The 22,200-nt window shown below is 37.7% G+C and overlaps 1 protein-coding gene and 1 non-coding gene across 3 annotated transcripts in view; both read left to right on the forward strand.

The window, feature by feature from the left end:
* The window catches only part of LOC117291240 (pecanex-like protein 1), a 51,848-nt gene that overhangs the window by 19,394 nt on the left and 10,254 nt on the right, over positions 1-22,200 (forward strand). For both annotated transcript variants that reach the window (XM_033772859.1, XM_033772867.1), the window contains 18 exons: positions 477-591; positions 2,561-2,953; positions 4,227-4,380; positions 5,070-5,102; positions 5,700-5,877; positions 6,590-6,700; positions 7,754-7,845; positions 8,462-8,568; positions 12,243-12,345; positions 13,841-14,084; positions 14,941-15,076; positions 15,612-15,798; positions 16,732-16,840; positions 17,412-17,541; positions 18,793-19,067; positions 19,417-19,476; positions 20,367-20,560; positions 21,185-21,415. In XM_033772859.1, coding sequence (XP_033628750.1) covers positions 477-591; positions 2,561-2,953; positions 4,227-4,380; positions 5,070-5,102; positions 5,700-5,877; positions 6,590-6,700; positions 7,754-7,845; positions 8,462-8,568; positions 12,243-12,345; positions 13,841-14,084; positions 14,941-15,076; positions 15,612-15,798; positions 16,732-16,840; positions 17,412-17,541; positions 18,793-19,067; positions 19,417-19,476; positions 20,367-20,560; positions 21,185-21,415 — 2,852 coding nt within the window. The remainder of the gene's footprint in view (positions 1-476; positions 592-2,560; positions 2,954-4,226; positions 4,381-5,069; positions 5,103-5,699; positions 5,878-6,589; positions 6,701-7,753; positions 7,846-8,461; positions 8,569-12,242; positions 12,346-13,840; positions 14,085-14,940; positions 15,077-15,611; positions 15,799-16,731; positions 16,841-17,411; positions 17,542-18,792; positions 19,068-19,416; positions 19,477-20,366; positions 20,561-21,184; positions 21,416-22,200) is intronic.
* On the forward strand, positions 16,256-16,328 carry Trnas-uga. Its single transcript has one exon. It is a non-coding gene; the product is annotated as a tRNA-Ser (tRNA).

Raw genomic sequence — 22,200 nt, forward strand, 5'->3', positions numbered from 1 at the left:
CGACAAAATGTAGCTATGTTGGACAAGATTTGAAAAGGGACCCTGGACACTCCAAAAATTATTGTCCTTTCACACGAGGTACATTTTGTAAAATCTTACAACCATGCTACACTTTAGCAAGGGACGCTTGCTAAATTGCTCTTGTTTGAAAGGGGCTTATGTATGAGTTTTCTCCATGAAATTCAAACCATATCAAATCAGTGCTTGTTTTCTACCAACCTCATGCCGTATAATCCTTTTTATCTGCACCCAATTTCATGAAGCTGATTAGCAGAAAATTCTGCTTGAAAAAATGAGTGGGGCACCAGTCACAACAACAGGGTAAACTAATGCAGTTTTGGCTGGTAACCTATTTCTGGTAAACAATACTTTTCTGTGCTCCATGTTTTGTGCTTACAGGCTTTATAAAATTAGGCCCTGGTATGTTCTTAGGATTACTTTCTTAAACACATGTATTTCTCTGTTGCACATTACAGGTAACTGGATGACGTACACATTTGATGAGAATAGCCCTGGTTTGGCGCAGAGACTGGAGGCCGAGAAGGTCCCGGACGTCTCACCGGCTGAACCAGAGAAACAGTCTTGTGATTGGTACGGACGATTATTCTTAAATATCACAAACAGTCTTGCCTTCATTTATGTGATTCTTACATTGGGAATTCAAGGCGTTTGTCTTAAACAAAGCACCTGGTTAGAATTCATGTTTAAACCAGCAGGTACAACCATGTAAGTTTTCTTTTGGTGGGAGTGTTGGCTCTTTAAAGCTCTTTTGTGGTCTCAGAGCCTACATCGCTCCCAAAAGGTTTTATACAAGGTTAATAATAATAATAATAGTAAGACTTGTAATGCGCACATATCCACCCTGCTGGGTGTTCAAGGCACACCAAAACCAAAAACAAAACAAGTACAAAACAAAGAAAAACAGATAGGCCTACAACAAAATTAGTCCTTGAAAACCTGTGACATAAGATAAGTTTTGAGAAGAGACTTGAATTTTGCGGTACAAAGGTTGTCTGCAACTTAATTAGTATTAGTTACTATACACATAATGAATGTTTATGAGTGCAATGGTGCGAATATGTTCATGAGTTGAAAGATGGAATGTTCTATTCAACGAGGCGGAGCCGAGTTGAATGGAACATTCCAGCTTTCAACGAATGAACATATTCGCACCATTGCACGAATGAAAAACATTCATTATTTGTTTTATATAACATCCAAGTAGAACTTTGTCATTTTGATTGAAAGAAACAACTTTCAAAACAAACAATTTCAACTGTAGAAGCCGAATGCTAGTAATTTTACTATGCCTTCTTGCAGTAACACCTGCTGCGTTACCAAAGACACGCGCACGCAGTGATGTTTTTACTCAGCTTTTTCGTTCCATCCGAAAAGTACCATTGCACGCTGGCAGCGTGCCAGCGTGCAATGGTACTTTTCGGATGGAACGAAAAAGCACGGCGAGTGACTCAGCGTGCAATGGTACTTTTATTTGCTATCACGTGACGGACAATCCTCCAATCAAATGGCAAGGATCTGCTTGGGTGTTATATAAATCTTACTATTCACACCTTGCAAAACTCCAAACAACACTTAAAGGCACTGTACACTATACGCCTCTCTTAATATTTATGCATGACGTCATAATTCTAACCCAAAATGAGGCTATGGGCGCACGTCCTCCTTAACTTGCAGTGGCTGCACCCATCGCCTCGTTTTGAGTTAGCATTGTGACGTACCTCATGCATAAATATTAAGAGAGGCGTATTGTTAATTACTCAAAATAATTGTTGGCATAAAAACTTACTTAATAATTGTTGGCATAAAAACTTACTTGGTAATGAGCAATCAATGGAGAGCTGTTGGAAACGGCTCCCTCTGAAGTAACCTAGTTTTTTGAGAAAGACGTAATTTCTCACTCAAATAATAAAATACTTCAGCAACTTGTCTGCAACTTGATTAGTATTAGTTACTTCTTACTATTCACAACATGCAAACCTCTAAACAACACTTAAAGGCACTGGACACTATTGTTAATCACTCAAAATAATCGTTGGTATAAAAACTTACTTGGTAACGAGCAATGGAGAGCTGTTGGAATTGGCTCACTCTGAAGTAACGTAGTTTTTTGAGAAAGAGGTAATTTCTCACTCAAATAACAAAATACTTCAGCTGAGGCCATTTATTTTGCCTCTGAAAACACAAAGTAATGCAACAAGGGTGTTTTTCTCTTTCATTCTTTTGCAACTTGACCAGTTTAGCCCAAATTTTCACAGGTTGGATAATTGATTTTTTTTTTTGATTTTTTTTAATGTTTATTTTCTGGGAAAAAATATTGATATTTCCAATACATTTCTGTGTTCTTTCAAGTAATGAATGGAATTTTTGCACGAACATTATTGTGTATTTATAATGCATATAATTGTAAGAAAACCTTTCAAATATGTTTTATCTTGAAGTTGCTTTGATTCTTAGGAATGTTTTTTAATACTTTTTATGACCACCCACTCAAGTTGTTTTGCTTATTGTGCCCCAAACTCCACCTTCTTTGCATCCACAGGCCAGACAGTTCAAGTTGCCATTCGGATTCCACTGTCATCACTCTACCCAAATCATCCGGTGCTACCCTCGACGGAGGAGGGCCCTCACCGGACATCAACCTCCCCGGCTCCATCCTCTTCAATCTCACCAACCAACACTCTGCAACAAGCCAGAACTGGGAGCTTCCTCGCAACTTCCTGAGCGAGCTCGGCCTTCAGAGTCTCATCGAGGACGTGAGGAGGCAGAACAGCGATCAGAGCACCAGGGACGAAGCCCATAGTATTATCAGTCTGGATAGGAGTAGGAGGAGAGAGAAGGCAAAGGTCAAACATAACTACAGGTTCTGGATCCTCCCGTGGAGGTCGTTACGGGTCACATTTGATCGTTTGGCGTTCCTGGCCCTGTTTGACAGGTTGGTTAGCCGGATTTGTTATGGTGGGACATTTGGGTTGTTTCCTTTTTTTCAAGCGTGGTTGGTGCATGTTGAGAAAGTGAACACTCTAAAGGGGAAATGCATTTTTTTTTTTTTTCTGCAAAAAGGGCACCACTCATTTTTAATTTTAAAAAAGTGGTTTCCATTATCATAGATTATGGCTTTTCAATTAAACTTTTAATTAGGATAATTCAAACTTTCTCAAGCCCCCCAAAACAAACAAAATGTATCTTGCTCATGTGTGTTGCACTGGTAATTCCCATAGTCAATAGTATTTCTTGAGTTAAAACATAATAACATGTATGTTATGGGTCGAACATGTACGATTGTTGACACTTTTTAAGTGAGTACATAGAATAGATTACGATAATGGCACTTTTGAAATACATGAAAAATAGATCAGACATGTAGGACCTTGGCACTGAAAGAGTTAAAGCCATTGGATACTTTCGGTAAACAGTGTTGTCCAAAGGCCCACACTTCGTGTATCACAACTTAAATATAAAATAACAAACCTGTGAAAATTTAGGCTCAGTCGGTCATCGGAGTCGGGAGAAAATAACGGGAAAACCCACCCTTGTTTCCGCACTTTTCGCCGTGTCATGACATGTGTTCAAAATAAATCCGTAATTCTCGATATCGAGAATTGATAATTGTTTTAATGTTTTCTCAAAAAGTAAAGCATTTCATGGAATACTATTTCAGGAGAAGTCTTTCACCATTTCCTTCTGTAAACCCTGTAAGTTATTTGTAAATCTGTGAACTTTTTTTTGTTTGTTTCTGTTCCGAAAGTGTATAATGGCTTTAAAGGGAGGGTACCTGTTTGGTAATTGTCAAAGACCAGTCTTCGCACTTGGTGTATCCCATCATAACCATAAAATAACAAGCCTGTGGAAATTTTAGGCTCAATTGAACATCAAAGTGGCGAGAAAATGGTGAAAGTAAAAACACCCTTGTTGGACGAATTTGTGTGCTTTCAGATAGGAATAAAAGATTTCTAGCTAGAAGTCTTTTATTTTTTTAGTGAGAAATTACCTCTTTCTCAAAAACTATGTTACTTCAGAGGGAGTCGTTTCCCACAATGTTTTTTACTACCAACAGCTCTCCAATGCTTGTTACCAAGTCAGTTTTTAAGTTAATATTTGTTTTGAGTAATTACCAAACGTGTACCTAAAGTGCTTCATAAGTAATTTAATTTTTTTGTAATGTTTATTTCCACTTCATGATGCTACCTTTTTGTCCTTGTTCTCAGGAATCGTACTTCACTGGAGAGTTTGATAGCTGTTCTTCTATCCATCCTAGTATCACTCCTTGGCTTTGCTGTACTCAGTCAAGGATACTTCTATGATTTCTGGGTCTTCTGGTTCTGCTTTGTGCTTGCCAGCTGTCAGTACTCGCTGCTTAAGGTAAGTCTTGTCAAACAGAAGATCTTGATGGGATACAACGGTACTACAGTGTAGACTCCCATTGTTGATAATTATGGGCAACCACAAATTTTCAGAAACATTTGATTTCATGGCTAGTTCAGTGATTAAGTTCGCTTTTTCTGAGAGTCCTTAGCTTCACAAACTTGGCCTAATTTCATGTCTCTGCTAATCTGCGAATTCTGCACTTACGATCACCATTCTCCGCTTATGTGCAAGCGGATAACCATTCTCTGCTTATGTGCAAGAACCGAATTTCTTCGGTAGCTGTGTAAGCAAAGAAGACTAGTAATGTGGAGTATGCACGCATACAGGCCAAAACTCCCTGCCAACCTGTGAAATATGCTTGACGCAAGTGCAGAATTCCCTGCTTTTGTAAGGACCCGAGTCTTTGCTTAGGATAAGCAGAGCCATGAAATTGGGCCCAGAATAAATGAAATGAAATGAAATTGATATTATCCCTTACATCTTATATGACAATATGACATCTCAAAAGTTTGTCATTGTTTCACCATTCAGATGGTCCATTAGGTCTTGAGCTCATTATAAATTCACTGTTTGTATTATGGTGTCTTTAAAAACTGACTGTATCGTCAACAGAACAATAGTCATTTTAAAAGCACTTACTGAAATAAACGTTAGATTGTTTTTTTTTTCTTCTTCTTTTCTAGAGCGTTCAACCAGATGCAGCGTCACCTATGCATGTAAGTCAGTGCTTTCAGTTTCTCGTAGTAACGGAGATCTTTTTTTGTTATCGCAGCTTTTGAATTATGATTTCCGAAATAGGCTTGATGAGAAATTTACTCGGTCTGCTACTACACAAAATGCGCGTCCACCATCAATTTGGAGGTGAATTCCTTGTGTACATTTTGACTCCCAAAATGGCGATCTGGATAGGCGCGTGTAAGCTGTGCATCGTGCAAGGGGTCAGTACTTGGAGTTGGTTTAAAATTTGCCATATATTCACAATTTCACTGAATTTCAAATCTTATAAGATCAATAGCCCATTCTGGTTGAATGGAGTCGGAAGAACACCAGCAGCCATCATGGCATGCTAATTTTTATATTTTCAAGCAATAAAACCTGCCATAGTTACATGGAAACAACAGCATGGCATCCAGCTTGTTTTGTGTTTTTTAAATGGACTCAGTTTGTTTGAATGATCTTCCCATCAAGGAAACTCGGCTTCCCCAAGATGCATTGCGGTATACTTTTAAGATGGCACTTGTGCATTTTGGCTTTTGCATTTCTAAATTATTTGATCAACTAACCATTTTGTTAACCTTTTTCTTTTCATGTAGGGTCACAACCAGATCATACCGTACAGCCGACCGATGTATTTCTGTTTCTGCTCTGGTCTTATTCTACTTCTAGATTATTGCAGTAATCAGCCCATATTGTACCAGACTGCCCCCAGTCTATATGGGATATCAATAGGGGGGCAGGCCTTGTTCCTGCTAGGCAGGGATATTCTTATAGGTGTGTATATCATTCATATGCCGACATAAAGATTTATAAAATTTCTATATATATGATGTCCTTAGACCCCTTGCAAAACCCAGAACGCTGCTGCTACACTGTTTTAGAGTTTGAGTATTTTGTTGGGAAATATGTTTTTAGCGGATTTTGTTGGGAAATATTTTTTTGGCGGATTTTGTTGGGAAATACATTTTTAGCAGGGATGCGAAGTTTTTGAGACTTTCAATTGAAGTCAGTTTTTATGCTTTTTCCTGGTATCATTGTTTTTTGGTAAACCATGAAACTGTCTTCGGAATTGGGTCTTTATTTTTGGTATTGAATCCAAGGATGCCTCCACAGTGAACATAACCACTGTAGCTTGCAAGGGCGCTTGCTATGTGAACCACAAACATCGGGGTTGACCCCTAGTCTTCCACGATAAGTGTTATGGGTTCTTTTTTTCCTGCACTCCCAGTCCTAGTACATGGGACCTAGGGCTCAATGTCCCATTTGAAGGAGAAAGTACATTGATAAAGTATCTTGCTCAAAGACACATGTACCACGACCGGGACTTGAACCCAAACTCTGCTGATCAGAAACACAAGCGTTCTCAAGCGTTCAAGTCCGGTGCTCTTAATCAATCGGTTGCGAAAACACCACACCCTGTCTTAGGGAGACAAAGAAGGGAGGAAAATATTCAGTAACGTGTTTTCTTGGTTTGTTTTCTTTGCAGTGTTTGTATTATGCTTTCCACTCATCTTCCTGATAGGACTCTTACCACAGTGCAATACATTTGCTACATACCTCCTGGAGGTTATAGATGTACATATATTTGGTGGAAATGGTAAGTTATTTAGGAGACCAAGTCCTACGTAAGAAAAATTGTAGCAGTAAACTTTCAGTACCCTAACCATTTAGAAAACTCTTTTCGGAGAATTGATGGCTCTGAGAAGAACCGATGTGGTCTCGTCCGACCTGGTTTCTCATGAAGATGAACAGAGTATACTGTTAAAAACGTCTAGACCACACCGGTTCTTCTCAGCGCCAACAGTTCTCCCATTAGAGTGTCTGTACATGATTGTACCTGCAAGTTTGCTCATAAGTGTTTTCAGAAACATGACAATCAGAAACATGGTTAATTTATAAAACTAATCCCAAACTTTCATTTTCGAAGATTTAAAGACAATGGACACTATTGGTAATTGTCAAAGACCAGTCTTCTCACTTGGTGTATCTCAAAATATGCATAAAATAACAAACCTGTGAAAATTTGAGCTTGATTGGTCGTCGGAGTTGCGAGATATCTAAGAAAAAAACACCCTTGTCACACGAAGTTGTGTGCTTTCATATTTTTGATTTCGAGACCTCAAATTCTAAACTTGAGGTCTTGAAATCAAATTCGTGGAATATAACTTCTTTCTCGAAAACTACGTCACTTCAGAGGGAGCCGTTTCTCACAATGTTTTATACTATCAACCTCTCCCCATTACTCGTTAGCAAGTGGGGTTTTATGCTGATAATTATTTTGAGTAATTGCCAATAGTGTCCACTGCCTTTAACTATTAAGTTATTAAACAGTTTATGTGCTTGAAGCCAAGTTCTTTCTACTGTACCAGGAGATTCATTATGGTTGGTGACATAAAGGTGTTCTTTTTGAGTTTGTTTTTCCTTTTAATAGAAATTCTTCCTTTAACTAGTCATTAAAAGAGTCCAATTATTTTTCCTTAAGTACTCTGGTTTCAGAAATATCATCAGGTTATTGCAAAGAATTTCCCGTTTAATTTGAGGAAAAGAGTGCGTTGAACTTATTGCTGTGGACGTCCAACATACAATGATAAATCACCTTCAATTAAAGGGAATCAATTTGTGTACCTTTGCTTTGTGTTTGTTTCCATAGCAACCACCGGTCTTAGCGCAGCACTTTATTCATTAGCCCGAAGCATTACAGCAGTCTTGTTACTTGTTGGATTTGCAGTTGGTGCTTTAAAGGTAATCAGTCGTGTCAAATCATCCTCGGATAATTGGGTTGGGTTTTTTGTTTTTTTAGGGGGAGGGGTCAGCCATTTGACGAAACCACCTTTGTTATCTTAAAAAAAGAAATCCTTAAACTTTCATCTGAAAATTCTCATAAGAGATACATGCAAAATTTGTTGTCGTTCTATGTCAGGACTACAGTCCTTAAAAGACACAAACAATACATCAAATGAAGGCCGGAGCTCTTACTTAGATCCACAAGAAGTTTGATAAAGTGGTTTTGTTCATTTGTTGACGATATCGTGAAACTGTTTAAACATGATATTCAGAAATATTCTTAACAAAAATGTGATGAAAAAGCTTCTTATGCCTGTAGAAGTCTACCTGATACAAGTCACTAAGACAAAAAGTGAATTTTATTCATTCATTCAGTTTTATTTAAAAAAAACCAAAAAAACGGCAGCACAGGGCTGAATTATGTGTGGCATTACAAGGTAAAAATAATGTTAAAATTACACAGATTAAATTCATAAAATAGAACCACCGAAGTACGGGGGTCCATATATACATTTTAACAAAGATTGCAATAAATAGTAAAATAAATTATGATCCTGCTTTCTTGGTTCTTCAGGAACCCTCCTTAACGTCCAAGCACCTGTTATTCTCAGTGTTTTGTGGCCTACTAGTGGCAGTCAGCTACCATCTCAGCCGTAGTGCCTCCGACCCAAACGTCTTGTGGTAAGGGCACTTTCTTTTATTCATTTTACATATAAGGAAATAGGACAATGGTAATGAGATCTCGAATGACGGTGGAAACTTTTATTCCTATGGATTTAAAAAGCAGAATGTTAAAGGAAAGTTTGTACCACAACGATTATTTAATAAGGTTACCAGCCAACGTACCATGTCACAAGTATAATTGGCAGAAATTTGGTAAGCATAATTCTCTGCTTAAGCAGCACTATGAAATTGGGCCCTAATTAGGGAATAATAGAATGGTAATGAGGTCTTAAATTACAGTGGAAACTTTCATTCCTAGGAATTTAAAAATCAGAATATTAAAGCCATTATACACTTTCGGCACAGAAAGTTCACAGATTTACAAATAACTTACAAGGTTTACAGAAGGTAATGGTGAAAGACTTCTCTTGAAATATTGTTCCATGAAATGCTTTACTTTTCGAGAAAACATTAAAACAATTATCAATTCTCGTTGACGAGAATTACGGATTTATTTTAAACACATGTCATGACACGGCGAAATGTGCGGAAACAAGGGTGGGTTTTCCCCGTTATTTTCTCCCGACTCCGATGACCGATTGAACCTAAATTTTCACAGGTTTGTTATTTTTTATATCAGTTGTGATACACGAAGTGTGGGCCTTTGGACAATACTGTTTACCGAAAGTGTCTAATGGCTTTAAAGAAAAGTTTGTACCAGAACAATTTAACAAGGTTATCAGCTGACGTACCCCACACAAGTATAATTAGCAGAAATTTAGTGAGCATAATTCTCTGCTTAAGCATTTCTATGAAATTTGGCCCTAGTTTGGTGAAACGAAAAGATTGGAAAGGTCAAGATGACCCATGTTTGGTTCACTGTGAAATCATAAGATAGTGATTTTTAAATTGAATTTAACTTCTTTTGTGTAGATTATCCTTTTAAAGAATTTTGCCCGTAGTATCGTTTTTAAAAGTAAATTTGAAGGGTGATTCAAATCACTTGAAAAAGCATATTTGCACAAATATTCTTTTGTAACATTTTTGTACAGATTTCAAGACTGACTCCTCGTAGTCTCATTTTTCTTCAATTAAGTCTCTTGATTGGTTTTGAAGAAAAGGGTTTTTGTACTGGGGAAGGTGCACCACTGTCATTGATTTCAGTTCGTCCCAGGATGTATAGCAATAGATGTGATGATTCAATGCAATATTAATAAGAATGGGAAGCGGAGCGGTAAATAGTCCGCGTGAACTTGGAACAGGAAATTAGAAACTGACAACTGAAAGTGTAATGCAGACCTTTACCCTGGGGAGAAGCACATTCAGCAAATTGAGTTTAATGTACTTCAGAATCTTCCCTTCCAGTCCACCACCCCCTCTGGTAATCCAGAGGGGGTTTAAAGGCAGTGGACACTATTGGTAATTACTCAAAATAATTACTAGCATAAGACCTTACTTGGCTACGAGGAATGGGACGAAGCTGATAGTAAAAAAAAACATTGTGAGAAACAGTTTCCTCTGAAGTAATGTAGTTTTCGAGAAAGAAGTAATTTTCCACGAATTTGATTTTGAGACCTCAGATTTGGAATTTGAGGTCTCGAAATCAAGCATCTGAAAGCACACAACTTCCTGTGACAAGGGTGTTTTTTCTTTCATTATTATCTCGCAACTTCGACAACCAATTGAGCTCAAATTTTCACTGGTTTGTTATTTTATGCATATGTTGAGATATGCCGACTGTGAAGGCTAGCCTTTAACAATTACCAATAGTGTCCAGTGTCTTTAATAAAATTACCCACAATTAGTCCCACTGATAGAGGAATCTGCTGTTTTGTTCACTGCCTTTGTTGTGTGTGTGTGTGTGTGTGTGTGTGTGTGTGCTATTCCCCTGGGCGTAATAAACAAATAGTGCAGGAGTTTGAACAGCATCGAATGTCCAGTGTTCAGTCACGGCTTGCAGCGTTGTGGGATACATGCGAGCTATTGTTCTTTTGTGGACCATGTGCAAACACGGTTATGAAATTTAATTATCTAGCACTGTTTGACCTAGTTTTTCCTCCTGGTTGTCAATGGTCTGCCAGGAACAAAGCACCCCTTCAGCTTTCATATCTGTCGATTGGTGCCTGTGAATTGACTGTTCAAGACAATTTTGTGAATCTAAGGTTTAATAAACCACTACTCATGGCGTGGGGAAAATATGCAAGGGTCTGAGCTTTTGGGTAGTTTTATCATCAATTTGGGTCACTTCCAGTTCTATTTTTAGTTAAAATTACTGATTTTTGTTAATTGAGTGGAACTGTTTTTTATAATATTTAAAGCCTGCTAGGAAATGATTTTTTTCAGTGGATCACTGCCGATTCACATTCTTTTAATAACAAGTGGAATCCTTTTCTCAATTTTTTTTCTTCTTAAACACTTGAACAGTTTTTCCTCATAATGGTTCAAAAACACAAGTTGACATTGTCTCGGGTAGTTTATCCATGCATGGATTCACTCTTAACTATTTCATTCACATTTATGATTAAGTGTATATAAGCAAAGTTAAGATTGTTTTGTGGACAGTTGTGAGCAACAAATTGGAACCCAGCTTGTAAAACCCATATTCGTCTACATGACAAGCCCCAAATATCTGTGCTACATGTAGCTGTGAGACTATACTTAGGTAAATAATACACTTACAAACAAGTCTACCGTCATATTTATCTGAACTCATCCGGCCTTATAACCCCAGTCGGTCTGGTCTTCGTTCAGCAAGTCAACATCTTCTGACTGAACGGAGATCTTATCGCTCCTGGGAAGATAGATCTTTCCGTATTGCTGCCCCTCGTCTTTGGAACAGCCTTCCTCACAACATTCGCTCTATTTCATCCCTCAACTCCTTTAAAACTACCCTCAAAACCCACCTCATGGTAATTGCCTACAACAACACAGTTTAATTTAACTATCTTGTTTTTGTTCATTGTTTTTCTTTGTAGCGCCTTGAGCGCCTACTTGTTAGGTGGATATGTTTGCGCTTTACAAGTGTCCATATTTATTTATTTATTTTACCTTGACAGCAAGTGATATTCCCTTTACACTGTGTCATCTTAATGACGATTCTTTGCATTTGGCCCAAATGCTTTGTGACATGTTGTTTGGGAGGACTGCACAACTAATTAGGCAGTCACTTAACGGTAATCTCACGTTACCTTGATTTACCGCTTGTTTAAATTTGCATTTTCTCCCCTTAAAGACACTGGACACTGCAGTGTTGGTAATTGTCGAAGACTAGCCTTCACAGTTAGTGCATCTCAACATATACATAAAATAACCAACCCTGTGAAAATTTTAGCTCAATCGGTCGTCGAAGTTGCAAGATAATAATGAAAGAAAAAAACACCCATTTCACTCGAAGCTGTGTGCTTTCAGATGCTTGGTTTCGAGACCTCAAATTCTAAATCTGAGGTCTCAAAATCAAATTCGTGGAAAATTATTTCTTTCTTGAAAACTACTTTACTTCAGAGGGAGCCGTTTCTTACAATGTTTTATACTATCAACCTCTCCCCATTACTCGTTACCAAGTAAGTTTTTATGCTAATAATTATTTTGAGTAATTACCAACATGACCAATATTGTGTCCACTGCTTTTAAGAGTTCCATGCATTGCAGACAATTTAAAATATCCTTTCTGGTTTTTTTTGTGTGGTGTGAAGGTCAATTATTAAGAAATTTGTTGTGACGGAACCGGACGCAAAGCCTGAGGGATCCCATGATGAAATCAAAGATCCGTTGCCAAGGAAGCTCCAGAAATCTGTGGTGAGTGGTGTCCCCCCCCCCCTCTCTTGTTTGTCGGTTTGTCCTTTTGTATCCCTGGTTGTCTGTTTCTAGGCATGTTTCCCCAGTTGCAAGCTGCCCCGATAATTGCATGCATGCCTCTTTGTGTTTGTATTTAGAATAGCATACTTTGTAAGTGTCGGGTTTAGTTGGTGTTTGGGCAGCAGGGCAAAAATTTCATGTTTTTTGTTTCTTCTTTTGTTTCTTTTTCTTCCACTCTCTTCAGCATAACTGAAGATTGAAACTGAATTGATTCTTGAAACGGCATAGTTTTAGAAATGTCATGAGGTTTTGAATTACACCAGATCACACTTTATTATTGAACAAATCTGTGCAGATAGTTTAACATCCGCTGTGGTCTGTAACGTTTTGATATGTAAAGTTGTTCTTTGAGGCCAACTAAACAAAGTTTCAATTTTTTTCTCTTCTAAGTAAATTTGTTTAACTACAAAATTGGTCTTCATATTTTGTCACATTTTGTACGGATTTCTTTACTCCTAAAACCTGGTGAAAGTTCCCTTATGCAGCCAAAAGACAGTGCATCTCAGTTACATCGTGTTTGTCTTTTAAGAACCCCTGAAAAAAGTTGTAGTACTACTACTAATATTAGTGGCTTCTTATATAGCGCGCATATCCTTCACTCAGTGACGCTCAAGGCACTTTAAAGGGACACATTGCCTTGGATCGGACGAGTTGGTCTTTATAAAGCGTTTGTAACCGTTTGTTATAAAATGCAATAATTATGGTTGGAAAGATGTTTTAAAAGTAGAATACAATGATCAACACAAATTTGCTCAGAAATTGCGTGGTTTTCCTTTAATTTTGCGAACTAACACAGCCAAATTTGACTCCCATAAACGGCCGACCGTGTTAGTCGACAAGGTTAAAGGGAAACCGTGCAATTTCAAGGCATGTTTGTGGGGATTATTGTATTCTACCTTTAAAGACAGTGGACACTATTGGTAATTGTCAAAGACTAGCTTCCACAGTTGGTGTATCTCAACATATGCATAAAATAACAAACCTGTGAACATTTGAGCTCAATCGGTCATCGAAGTTGCGAGATAACAATGAAAGAAAAATAACCCTTGTCACACGAAGTTGTGTGCGTTTAGATGGTTGATTTCGAGACCTCAAGTTCTAAATCTGAGGTCTCGAAATCAAATTCGTGGAAAATTACTTCTTTCTGGAAATCTATGGCACTTCAGAGGGAGCTGTTTCTCACAATGTTTTATACCATCAACCTCTCCCCATTACTCGTCACGAAGAAAGGTTTTATGCCAATAATTATTTTGAGTAATTACCAATAGTGTCCACTGCCTTTAAAAATCTTTCTAACCATTTATATATGCATTTTATAACAAACGGTTATAAACGCTTTTCAAAGACCAACTCGACCGATCCAAGGCAGTTTTTCCTTAAACATACAGTACTAATTGCAGGTTATTAACCCAAACCTTTTTTGACCATCTTACAGTGTGAGAGGCTTCAATCAGACCTCATTGTGTGCCTCCTGTACATCATCATCTTATTCAGTGTCCACGCTAGCACCGTCTTCACCGTGCTTCAGCCAGGGCTCAGCTTTGTGTTGTTTGGTATTGCTGTGGTGCTCGGATTCCTACTGCATTATGTCTTGCCACAGCTGCGGAAGGAACTACCCTGGTTGTGTATATCACACCCGCTGCTTAAAAATCATGAGTACTTGCAGTTTGAAGTAAGAGGTAAGTTTGGATTTGACTGTTTATTGTATGTAAGTACACGGCAACTGTCGAGGGTACGCTTTTTGTTACAAAGACACCAAATGATATGGTAAGCAAATTTTTGTGAAACTTTTGAAAAAATTGCTAAGGTGCAAGCGTATTTCACAGGTTAGCAGAAAATTTGGGCGGCCATATTGCACGTTTACCATGGATTTGCATTGTTACATCATTTATTTTCGTGCAGTAAGCTCCAGAAGGTTAGCATGCCTATTCATGTGCTAACGGTCAGCAGCGCTATGAAATGGGAAATCTCACAGTAAACACAAAATCAGTGACTAAGCAGCCTATGAAATTGGACCCAGATAAGTATTGAGAACCTCTTTACAGATATTTTATTAGATAATATTTTGTTTTCTTGTGATTATTTCCAAAATACAAAAAAAGACATCACAATCAGATGATTAAATTGCGCCCAATTTTTACAATATAAATCAATACAAAATTCATTAGAAAAATACAACAAACTCAAGCGCTTTTTATTTATCACTTACACAGTCATTGTTAATTGATATATAAATAACATTGTGGTTACTGCTACATCAGTGGTTTTCAAACTGTTTTGAAACAGATGAACACAAAAATTGCAATTATTGAGATGCAGACCCCTTCTGCAGAAATCAACAATTTTTCACTTAACCATAATATGTGGCTTTTTGTGAAAAAAAAGAAGATAAATTGTACATTTGGTCAGTTCATCAAACAGTTGGGTTTCTGCCACCATTTACTGTTAATAACATTCACCTCTCTCCTGATTTTGGAGTGACATTAGGTTTTAAAAAGTCATCATATAGATTTAAAATTTATCCATTTGTAACAGATGCAGCAAAAGTCATGTGGTTTGAGAGGATCTTTGTGTTCCTGTGCTTTGTGGAGCGCAACGTTGTGTACCCATTGGTGTTCCTCTGTGGTCTAACGACGTCCGCCCAGAGACTTGCAGATGAATTTTCACCGATGTAAGTTGTACCGTTATATCGTGAACAACTTAGTTTTAGTGCAAATAAATTTACTGAATGTTCACAAATTCACAAATATTCACAACGCTCAACATTTTTGAGAATATTTCTCAATAAAATATTTGAATCTGAAAGACTTCTGGTCTTAAGCCTTTCTCAGATAATTGGAGACTTTCTGGGACGATAGAGGGCAGCAGACTTACCGGGTAAATCCATTGTTCTCAGAATTATGCGCATGTTCAGAACTACGTAAACAATGGAAATTTACCCGGTATGTCTGCTGCCACCTAGTGTTGGAAAGTCTCCTATTGAAAGCACACAAATTGGGGCAGCAATGGTGGGTTTATTTGTCATTATTTCTTTGCAACTTTGCTGACAAAATTGAGCCCACATCTTCAAGTCAGAACACTGGTCTTTGACAATTGGCAAAGGTCCAGTGTCTGATGCAGTGCTGTCTAACCAGACCCTTGGAAAGTTTTAGGTTTTAAAAACTCAAAAAGTTAATACCAAATTGTTTGTGTTTTGCTCCATGCAGAGGTGGTGCCTTTATTGTGACAGTCTGTGGACTTAAACTTCTCCGTAGTGCCTTCTCTAACACAGCGACCCAGTACCCTATCCTGACCCTCACCGTACTCTTCTTCAAGTATGACTTTCATGATGACACCATCTTGCTGGAACTCTTTGTCGTCAACTACTTCTTAATGTCTATTTTTGTTCACAAGGTAATGAAAACGCTGTTCTTAGATGTCGTTTCAGTAAATTTGGTTCACGTTGTGATTGAAAGGGGCTCTTTTGTTATCCTTTAATATATGCATACCATAGTGAGTTATAATTTATGTTTAATTATCCTATTTTTGGGTGACTTTTTAACAAGTTATTATTACTATCAAGTAATACACCACAAGTGAAACTGACTTGATAACTTTTGAATAATTTTGTGTTGGACAGAGATAAATAGACAAAGGGGAAACTTGAACCTGCGACCTCCAGATAAACGTCCTGCCATTCTACTAAGTTAATTTAAAACAAGAATTATATTTGTTTAAATTAGAGGATTGAAAAATGTAGGTATATATTCTTAGAATTACTGCAACGCCATTTCTTTCATATGTGTCTCAAAGTCGTTGGCCGTACCCGCTGCTTAAACATAGGATTCGAACTGCCTCCAGCTACCGGGCAATCTCGGTAGTCTAGTTGGTATGACACTGCTCTTGAATTGCAAAGGTCGTGGGTTCGAATCCCACCCGAGTAATATGCCTGTGATATTTTTTTCACAGGGCTCAGGAAAGCACTGAGTATACAGTGCTGACACACAACGGTGTACATTAATAAAACAAAAATTAATGTGTCTTTATGATGTTGTGAGCACAGGCCTTCTCGATCTGCCAGCTCCAAGTCTTTTTCTCTGGCTGGGCCGAAGGAATGGAACAAGTTACCTGAAATCATCAGGGAATCATCTTCTATAGCCATTTAAAAAAAAAAAAATCAAAACCTACTTCTTCAGTCAGCCTCGTCATTAATCCTTTGCTGTTTTGTTCATTTTTCTTTTCTTGCTGTGTTCTTGTTTTATTTATTGTTCAGCTTTGATCTGTGTCAAACGCGCTATATAAATACCTTTATTATTATTATTATTATTATTGTCTTTTTTCTTAAAGCTCCATGAGTGGATACTGAAGATGAAGTTTGTCTTTACTTACATCGCTCCATGGCAGATCACCTGGGGATCAGCATTCCACGCATTCGCTCAACCGTTTAGTGTTCCTCGTATCCTTGCAGTTATGCTTAGTACACAACCTTTTAGGCCTAAAAATAAAATAAATAGCAGTTGATCGTCCCCTCCCTCATCCTTTTTTGAGCCCACAACCTTTTTATTTTTTTTTATTTTTTTTTTTTTCAAAAAGACAAATTTTCTGTGAATTTCTCATTCAACTTACTAATCTTTTTTACTACCTATAACTACATAAAGTAGTGGTGACTGTATGGCCAGTTTGAATGAAAATGCTCGGCTTTTTTACTTGGCCGTATTTAAGGGTCTATAATTATCATAAGAGTGTTACAAGAGAAGAAAATATTGCCTAACAATTCTCTTGTAAGAGCAAAAATGAGCAGGAAACCAGTTCGAACATGTTACATGGTATTTTGGACGGCAACCTTAATCTGGAGAGTAGAAGTTTGTTTGTTTTTGTGCTTAAGTAGGGCTCAAGTATTGTATAGCTCAAAACAATTTTGCTAACCAATGAAGTTGGTGTGTTGTTTCCATTTGGATGCTTTGCCGGCTATATAATTCAGAGTCAGATTCAGATGTGACTACTCCTTAACCTCTAGAAACCCCCAGACTCTGCTATGCTGCTCCTACAGACCATTATATCAGCGTTTTTCTCCACACCTCTCAACCCCATGCTGGGCAGTGCAATATTTATCACTTCTTATCTCAGACCGATGAAATTCTGGGAGAGAGATTATAAGTAAGTAGCCCAGAAATTATACAGGAATCATCAACTTAATCACTATATTTGTGTTTATGGTGTTTCATACTTAATAAATTGAGTAAAGTGCAATGGAGTCAAGCCTAGTGTTTTTGTTTGATCAGCAGAGGGTGAATTCGAGTCCTGGTCTTGACACTTGTGTCCTTAAAGGATTTGGGTACCTTTTCAAAATGTCCATAGATTTACATTAAACTTACAGGGTTTGAAGATAATGATAGTGGAAAGCTTCCCTTCAAATATTACTTACTGAGGTGCTGTAGTTTATGAAAATGAGTAAAACAATGTCATGAAAATATGTTTGTAAATGATTAAAATAATTTTTGTCTCATGAGACTCATGAGACTATTTTCATGACATTGTTTTACTCATTTCCCATAAACTACAGCACCCCAGCACGTAATATTTTCAGGGAAGCTTTCTACTATCATTATTTTCAAACTGTGTAAGTTTAGTGTTAATCTGTGGACATTGTGTTTTTTGTCCTACAAAAGTTACATACACCCTTTAAGCGAGATGCACATTATAATTATTAGTGACTGGTTAAAATCGCTTCGGAAAAAAAAAGTTATAAACGAAAAGAAAGATTGTACGGCCACACAGTTTTCAGAGTGGGAAGAGGACTCTTGAGGGGGTTATTGTGAACTGACAGGGGTTCCAGTTGCAAAAACAAGCAGACAATTTAATCTGTCCATATGATCAATTTATTATTAAAATAAATGGTACATGAAAGGAGTAAGTGAACTACTTTATAGGCTTTCGATGATTTCGATTCACATTCTTTTAAAGGCAGTGGACACTATTTGGTTATTACTCAAAATAATTATTCGCATAAAACCCTACTTGGTGATGAGTAATGTAGAGCTGTTGATAGTAGAAAACATTGTGAGAAATGGCTCCCTCTGAAGTAACGTAGTTTACAAGAATGAAGTAATTTTCCACAAATTTGATTTCGAGACCTCAGATTTAGAATTTGAAATCCCGAAATCAAGCATCTGAAAGCACACAACTTCGTGTGACGAGGGTGTTTTTCATTTCATTCATATCTCGCAACTTCGACGACCAATTGAGCTCAAATTTTCACTGGTTTTTTATTTCATGCATACATATGTTGAGATACACCAAGTGAGAAGACTGGTCTTTGACAATTACCAATAGTGTCCATGCCTTTAAGGGTAACTATTTGCAGAGCAGATTATCCATTGATATGAGGTGTTTTCTTTATCATTCAAGCACCAAACGAGTGGACCATTCCAATACACGACTTTCCACCCAACTAGACAAGAACCCAGGCTCCGATGATAACAATCTCAACTCCATCTTCTACGAGCACCTGACCCGTTCCCTCCAGGAGACCCTCTGTGGTGACCTGACGCTAGGCCGCTGGGGTAGGGTTAACGCCGGGGACTGCTTCATCTTAGCCTCGGACTACCTCAATGCTCTGGTCCATGTCATCGAGATTGGAAGTGGGCTGGTTACATTTCAGCTCAGGGGGTTGGAGTTCAGAGGTTAGACCACGAAGACGAAGATATTTGTCTTTGGTTGCATTGATACGATTGACATTCAGACTTCGACCTGCTTGTCGTTTTTTAATTTGAGTTTTTTAGTTTTGCTTGAAATTAATTTATATTCTCACTAAAACCAACTATTGTGGAAAGCAAATACAGAACTTTCAAAATGATGCTCTGCTAAATTTAATATTATTTCTTCACCAGCTCGCTTTTATGGACAAAATGAATCTCAAAAGCTGATGTAGATTTTGGTTAGACAAGGATTGTTATGTGTCTTTAAAGGGCAAATTTCGTACCAATATTGAGATATAAAAATGGTAATTGTCTACTTTTGTTTTTTGATTAGGAACATACTGTCAGCAGAGAGAAGTTGAAGCTATAACTGAAGGAGTTGATGACGATGATGGTATGTATGCTGAATGGTTCTTACTTATTTCCCCCAGCATTGCTCTAATATTGTATGAAGTAAATCTGTGCCTCTTTACAATAAAGTTTGTTTTGGATAAATCAACGAGTGCATTCGATCTCCAATTGTTGGATGGATTCAGGGTTGGCTGAACTTGATTTAGTGACTAGCAAGTAGGAACAGTTAGATTGGAGGTTCACTAGTCCGCAAGGTGTTTCTTCATATTAAGCAGGGGTGTCTTTCAACACTGAAGTAGCCAGCCGGACAGCTTTTATAAAAACTAATGTTTTCACACAACCATGTACTAGTGTTTTTAATATTCATATACCTTAAAGAGACCACAAAAAAATGTAAAACAAAAGATTTACTCAGTGGAATTCTAAAGGGTGCTCCACAATTAAAATTATGTGAGGATCTTAAAGGCAGTGGACACTAATGGTTATTGTCAAAGACTAGCCTTTACAGTTGGTGTATCTCAACATGTGCATAAAATAACAAACCTGTGAAAATTTGAGCTCAAACGGTCAACTTGCGAGATAATAATGGCAGAAAAACACCCTTGTCACACGAAGGTGTGTGCGTTTAGATGGTTGATTTCGAGACCTCAAGTTCTAAATCTGAGGTCTTTAAATCAAATTCGTGGACAATTACTTCTTTCTCAAAAACTTCTCTACTTCAGAGGGAGCCGTTTCTCGCAATGTTTTATACCATCAACCTCTCCCCATTTACTCGTCACCAAGAAAGGTTTTATACCAATAATTAGTTTGAGTAGTTACCAATAGTGTCCACTGCCTTTAAGTACACAGAGAAAGGAAAGAGCAAAAGATGTCTCCACAGGGATGTATTAAATGTTTGATCACCCTATGTCATGTCTTGCACTCTTCCTTTAGGTTGTTGCTGCTGCTATCCCGGTCACCTTCCCCATTTCCTCTCAGCTAATGCTGCATTCAGCCAACGGTGGTTAGCGTGGGAGGTCATAGCTAGCAAGTATATACTACAGGGTTATAGCATATCAGACAACTGTGCTGCCTCCATGCTACAGGTCTTTGATCTACGCAAGATACTAATTACTTATTATGTCAAGGTAAGGGAAACGATGTGCCAAGTACCGTTTTGAATTGAATAGGAGTAACTTCTTATAAAGCACATTTTACAATAAAGCTTTACATTTACTTGGGCCAATAACATTTCTATAATCTAGACTACCTGAGAGTATAGGGGCCCTGGGGTTGATTTCACAAAGAGTTAGGACTAGTCCTAACTGAAGACTAGTCCTCCTCTCGCGAGATAAGAGTAGTCTTAATTCTTGGTGAAACCCACCCCTGGGCTGCCTTGGTGCTCCAAAGGCTTTTACAAACACAAAATAAACCTCTCAATTTATACCCTTGGATGAAGAGAAGCAAATACAGTAAAGCATCTTGCTCAAGGACACGTATGTCATGACTGAACCATAACCCAACGCCTTAGCCACCAAAACTTGAATTTATTGTACTTAACCACTCAACCAAGAAATACTATATATTTCATTCAATATTTTTTGGTTTGCGTTAATTTTTTTAGTTCTTTTTTAATTGGATGGGGGGAAGGATACATTTGTTGTTATTCATTCTGAGCCCAGCTGTAACTGTTTGCAGATATTTCTAAATGTCTCTAGCCAAAATAGCAACAAATGGATGATGAATGACATTAAGAATGTTGATTAATACAGAGCATCATCTACTACGTGGTTCGCTGCCCTAAGCTCGAGCAATGGGTCAATGATGAGATTCTTCAGGAGGCACTTAGGACGTGTAACGACGACGCCTACACCGACTGCGACCCAACCTTCACTCCGAAGATTGACGAGGACTACGATCTGAGACAGAGCGGTATCTCTAGAGATAGCTTCTGTAATTGTTACCTTGGGTGGATCCAGCATTGTGTCGGAAGACGGCAGGAGGTAAGGTGTTATAGTTAGTTATCGTTGTTGGTTTTTGCATCAAGGATAAAGAACATTTTATCATCTTTATTTTTTTATAGTCATGCTTTTTATTTTCCCTATGTTTATATGCATTTATGCCATTTTTTGGAGGGGTCTGGGAGGGCACATCGCTTTAATGAAAGTTTTTGTAACTGTTGCCTTACCCTGGACGGCCCCTGCCAACAAAGAATTATGTCAGAAGATTTTTAAAAAAATATATAATAAAGATAATATAATTTGTTTTTACACTTACACTTACACAGTTATGTGAATTATATTCTTTATCCCCCGATGCAAAACTAACATCTTTTAGCGTTGTGGTATCCGCTGCTAACTCAGGATTCGAACTTCCTCTTTCCACTGGGCTAGCTTGGTTGGTCTAGTGGTAAGACATCTGCAATGGCAAAGGTTGTGGGTTTGAATCCCTACCGAGTGATTTGCTTGTGGGTTTTAAATGGTGTTATTATTATTGTTTGATTAGCATTCACTGGATATGTACATGTATTGTTGTGTTTACATTGTCTCTGCTGCGCCTTGAACATCTGTAAAGATTGATTTGGCGCATTAGAAGTACCTACTATTATTTTTTTTTTTTTTTTTTTTTTACAGAACTCTGGAAAGTACTGAGTAGTGCTAGTAAAAATATATTACATTCTTAATTACTGTTATGTTACACCACCATATAATATACTCCCAAACTTAACCAGAGCTGTGTATTGAGAGAGTTGTGACATGGAGGGACCAGTTTTCTTAGGCCAGGTGTT

Source organism: Asterias rubens, chromosome 1 (genome assembly GCF_902459465.1).
Source record: "Asterias rubens chromosome 1, eAstRub1.3, whole genome shotgun sequence".
NCBI classification, from domain to species: Eukaryota; Metazoa; Echinodermata; class Asteroidea; order Forcipulatida; family Asteriidae; genus Asterias; species Asterias rubens.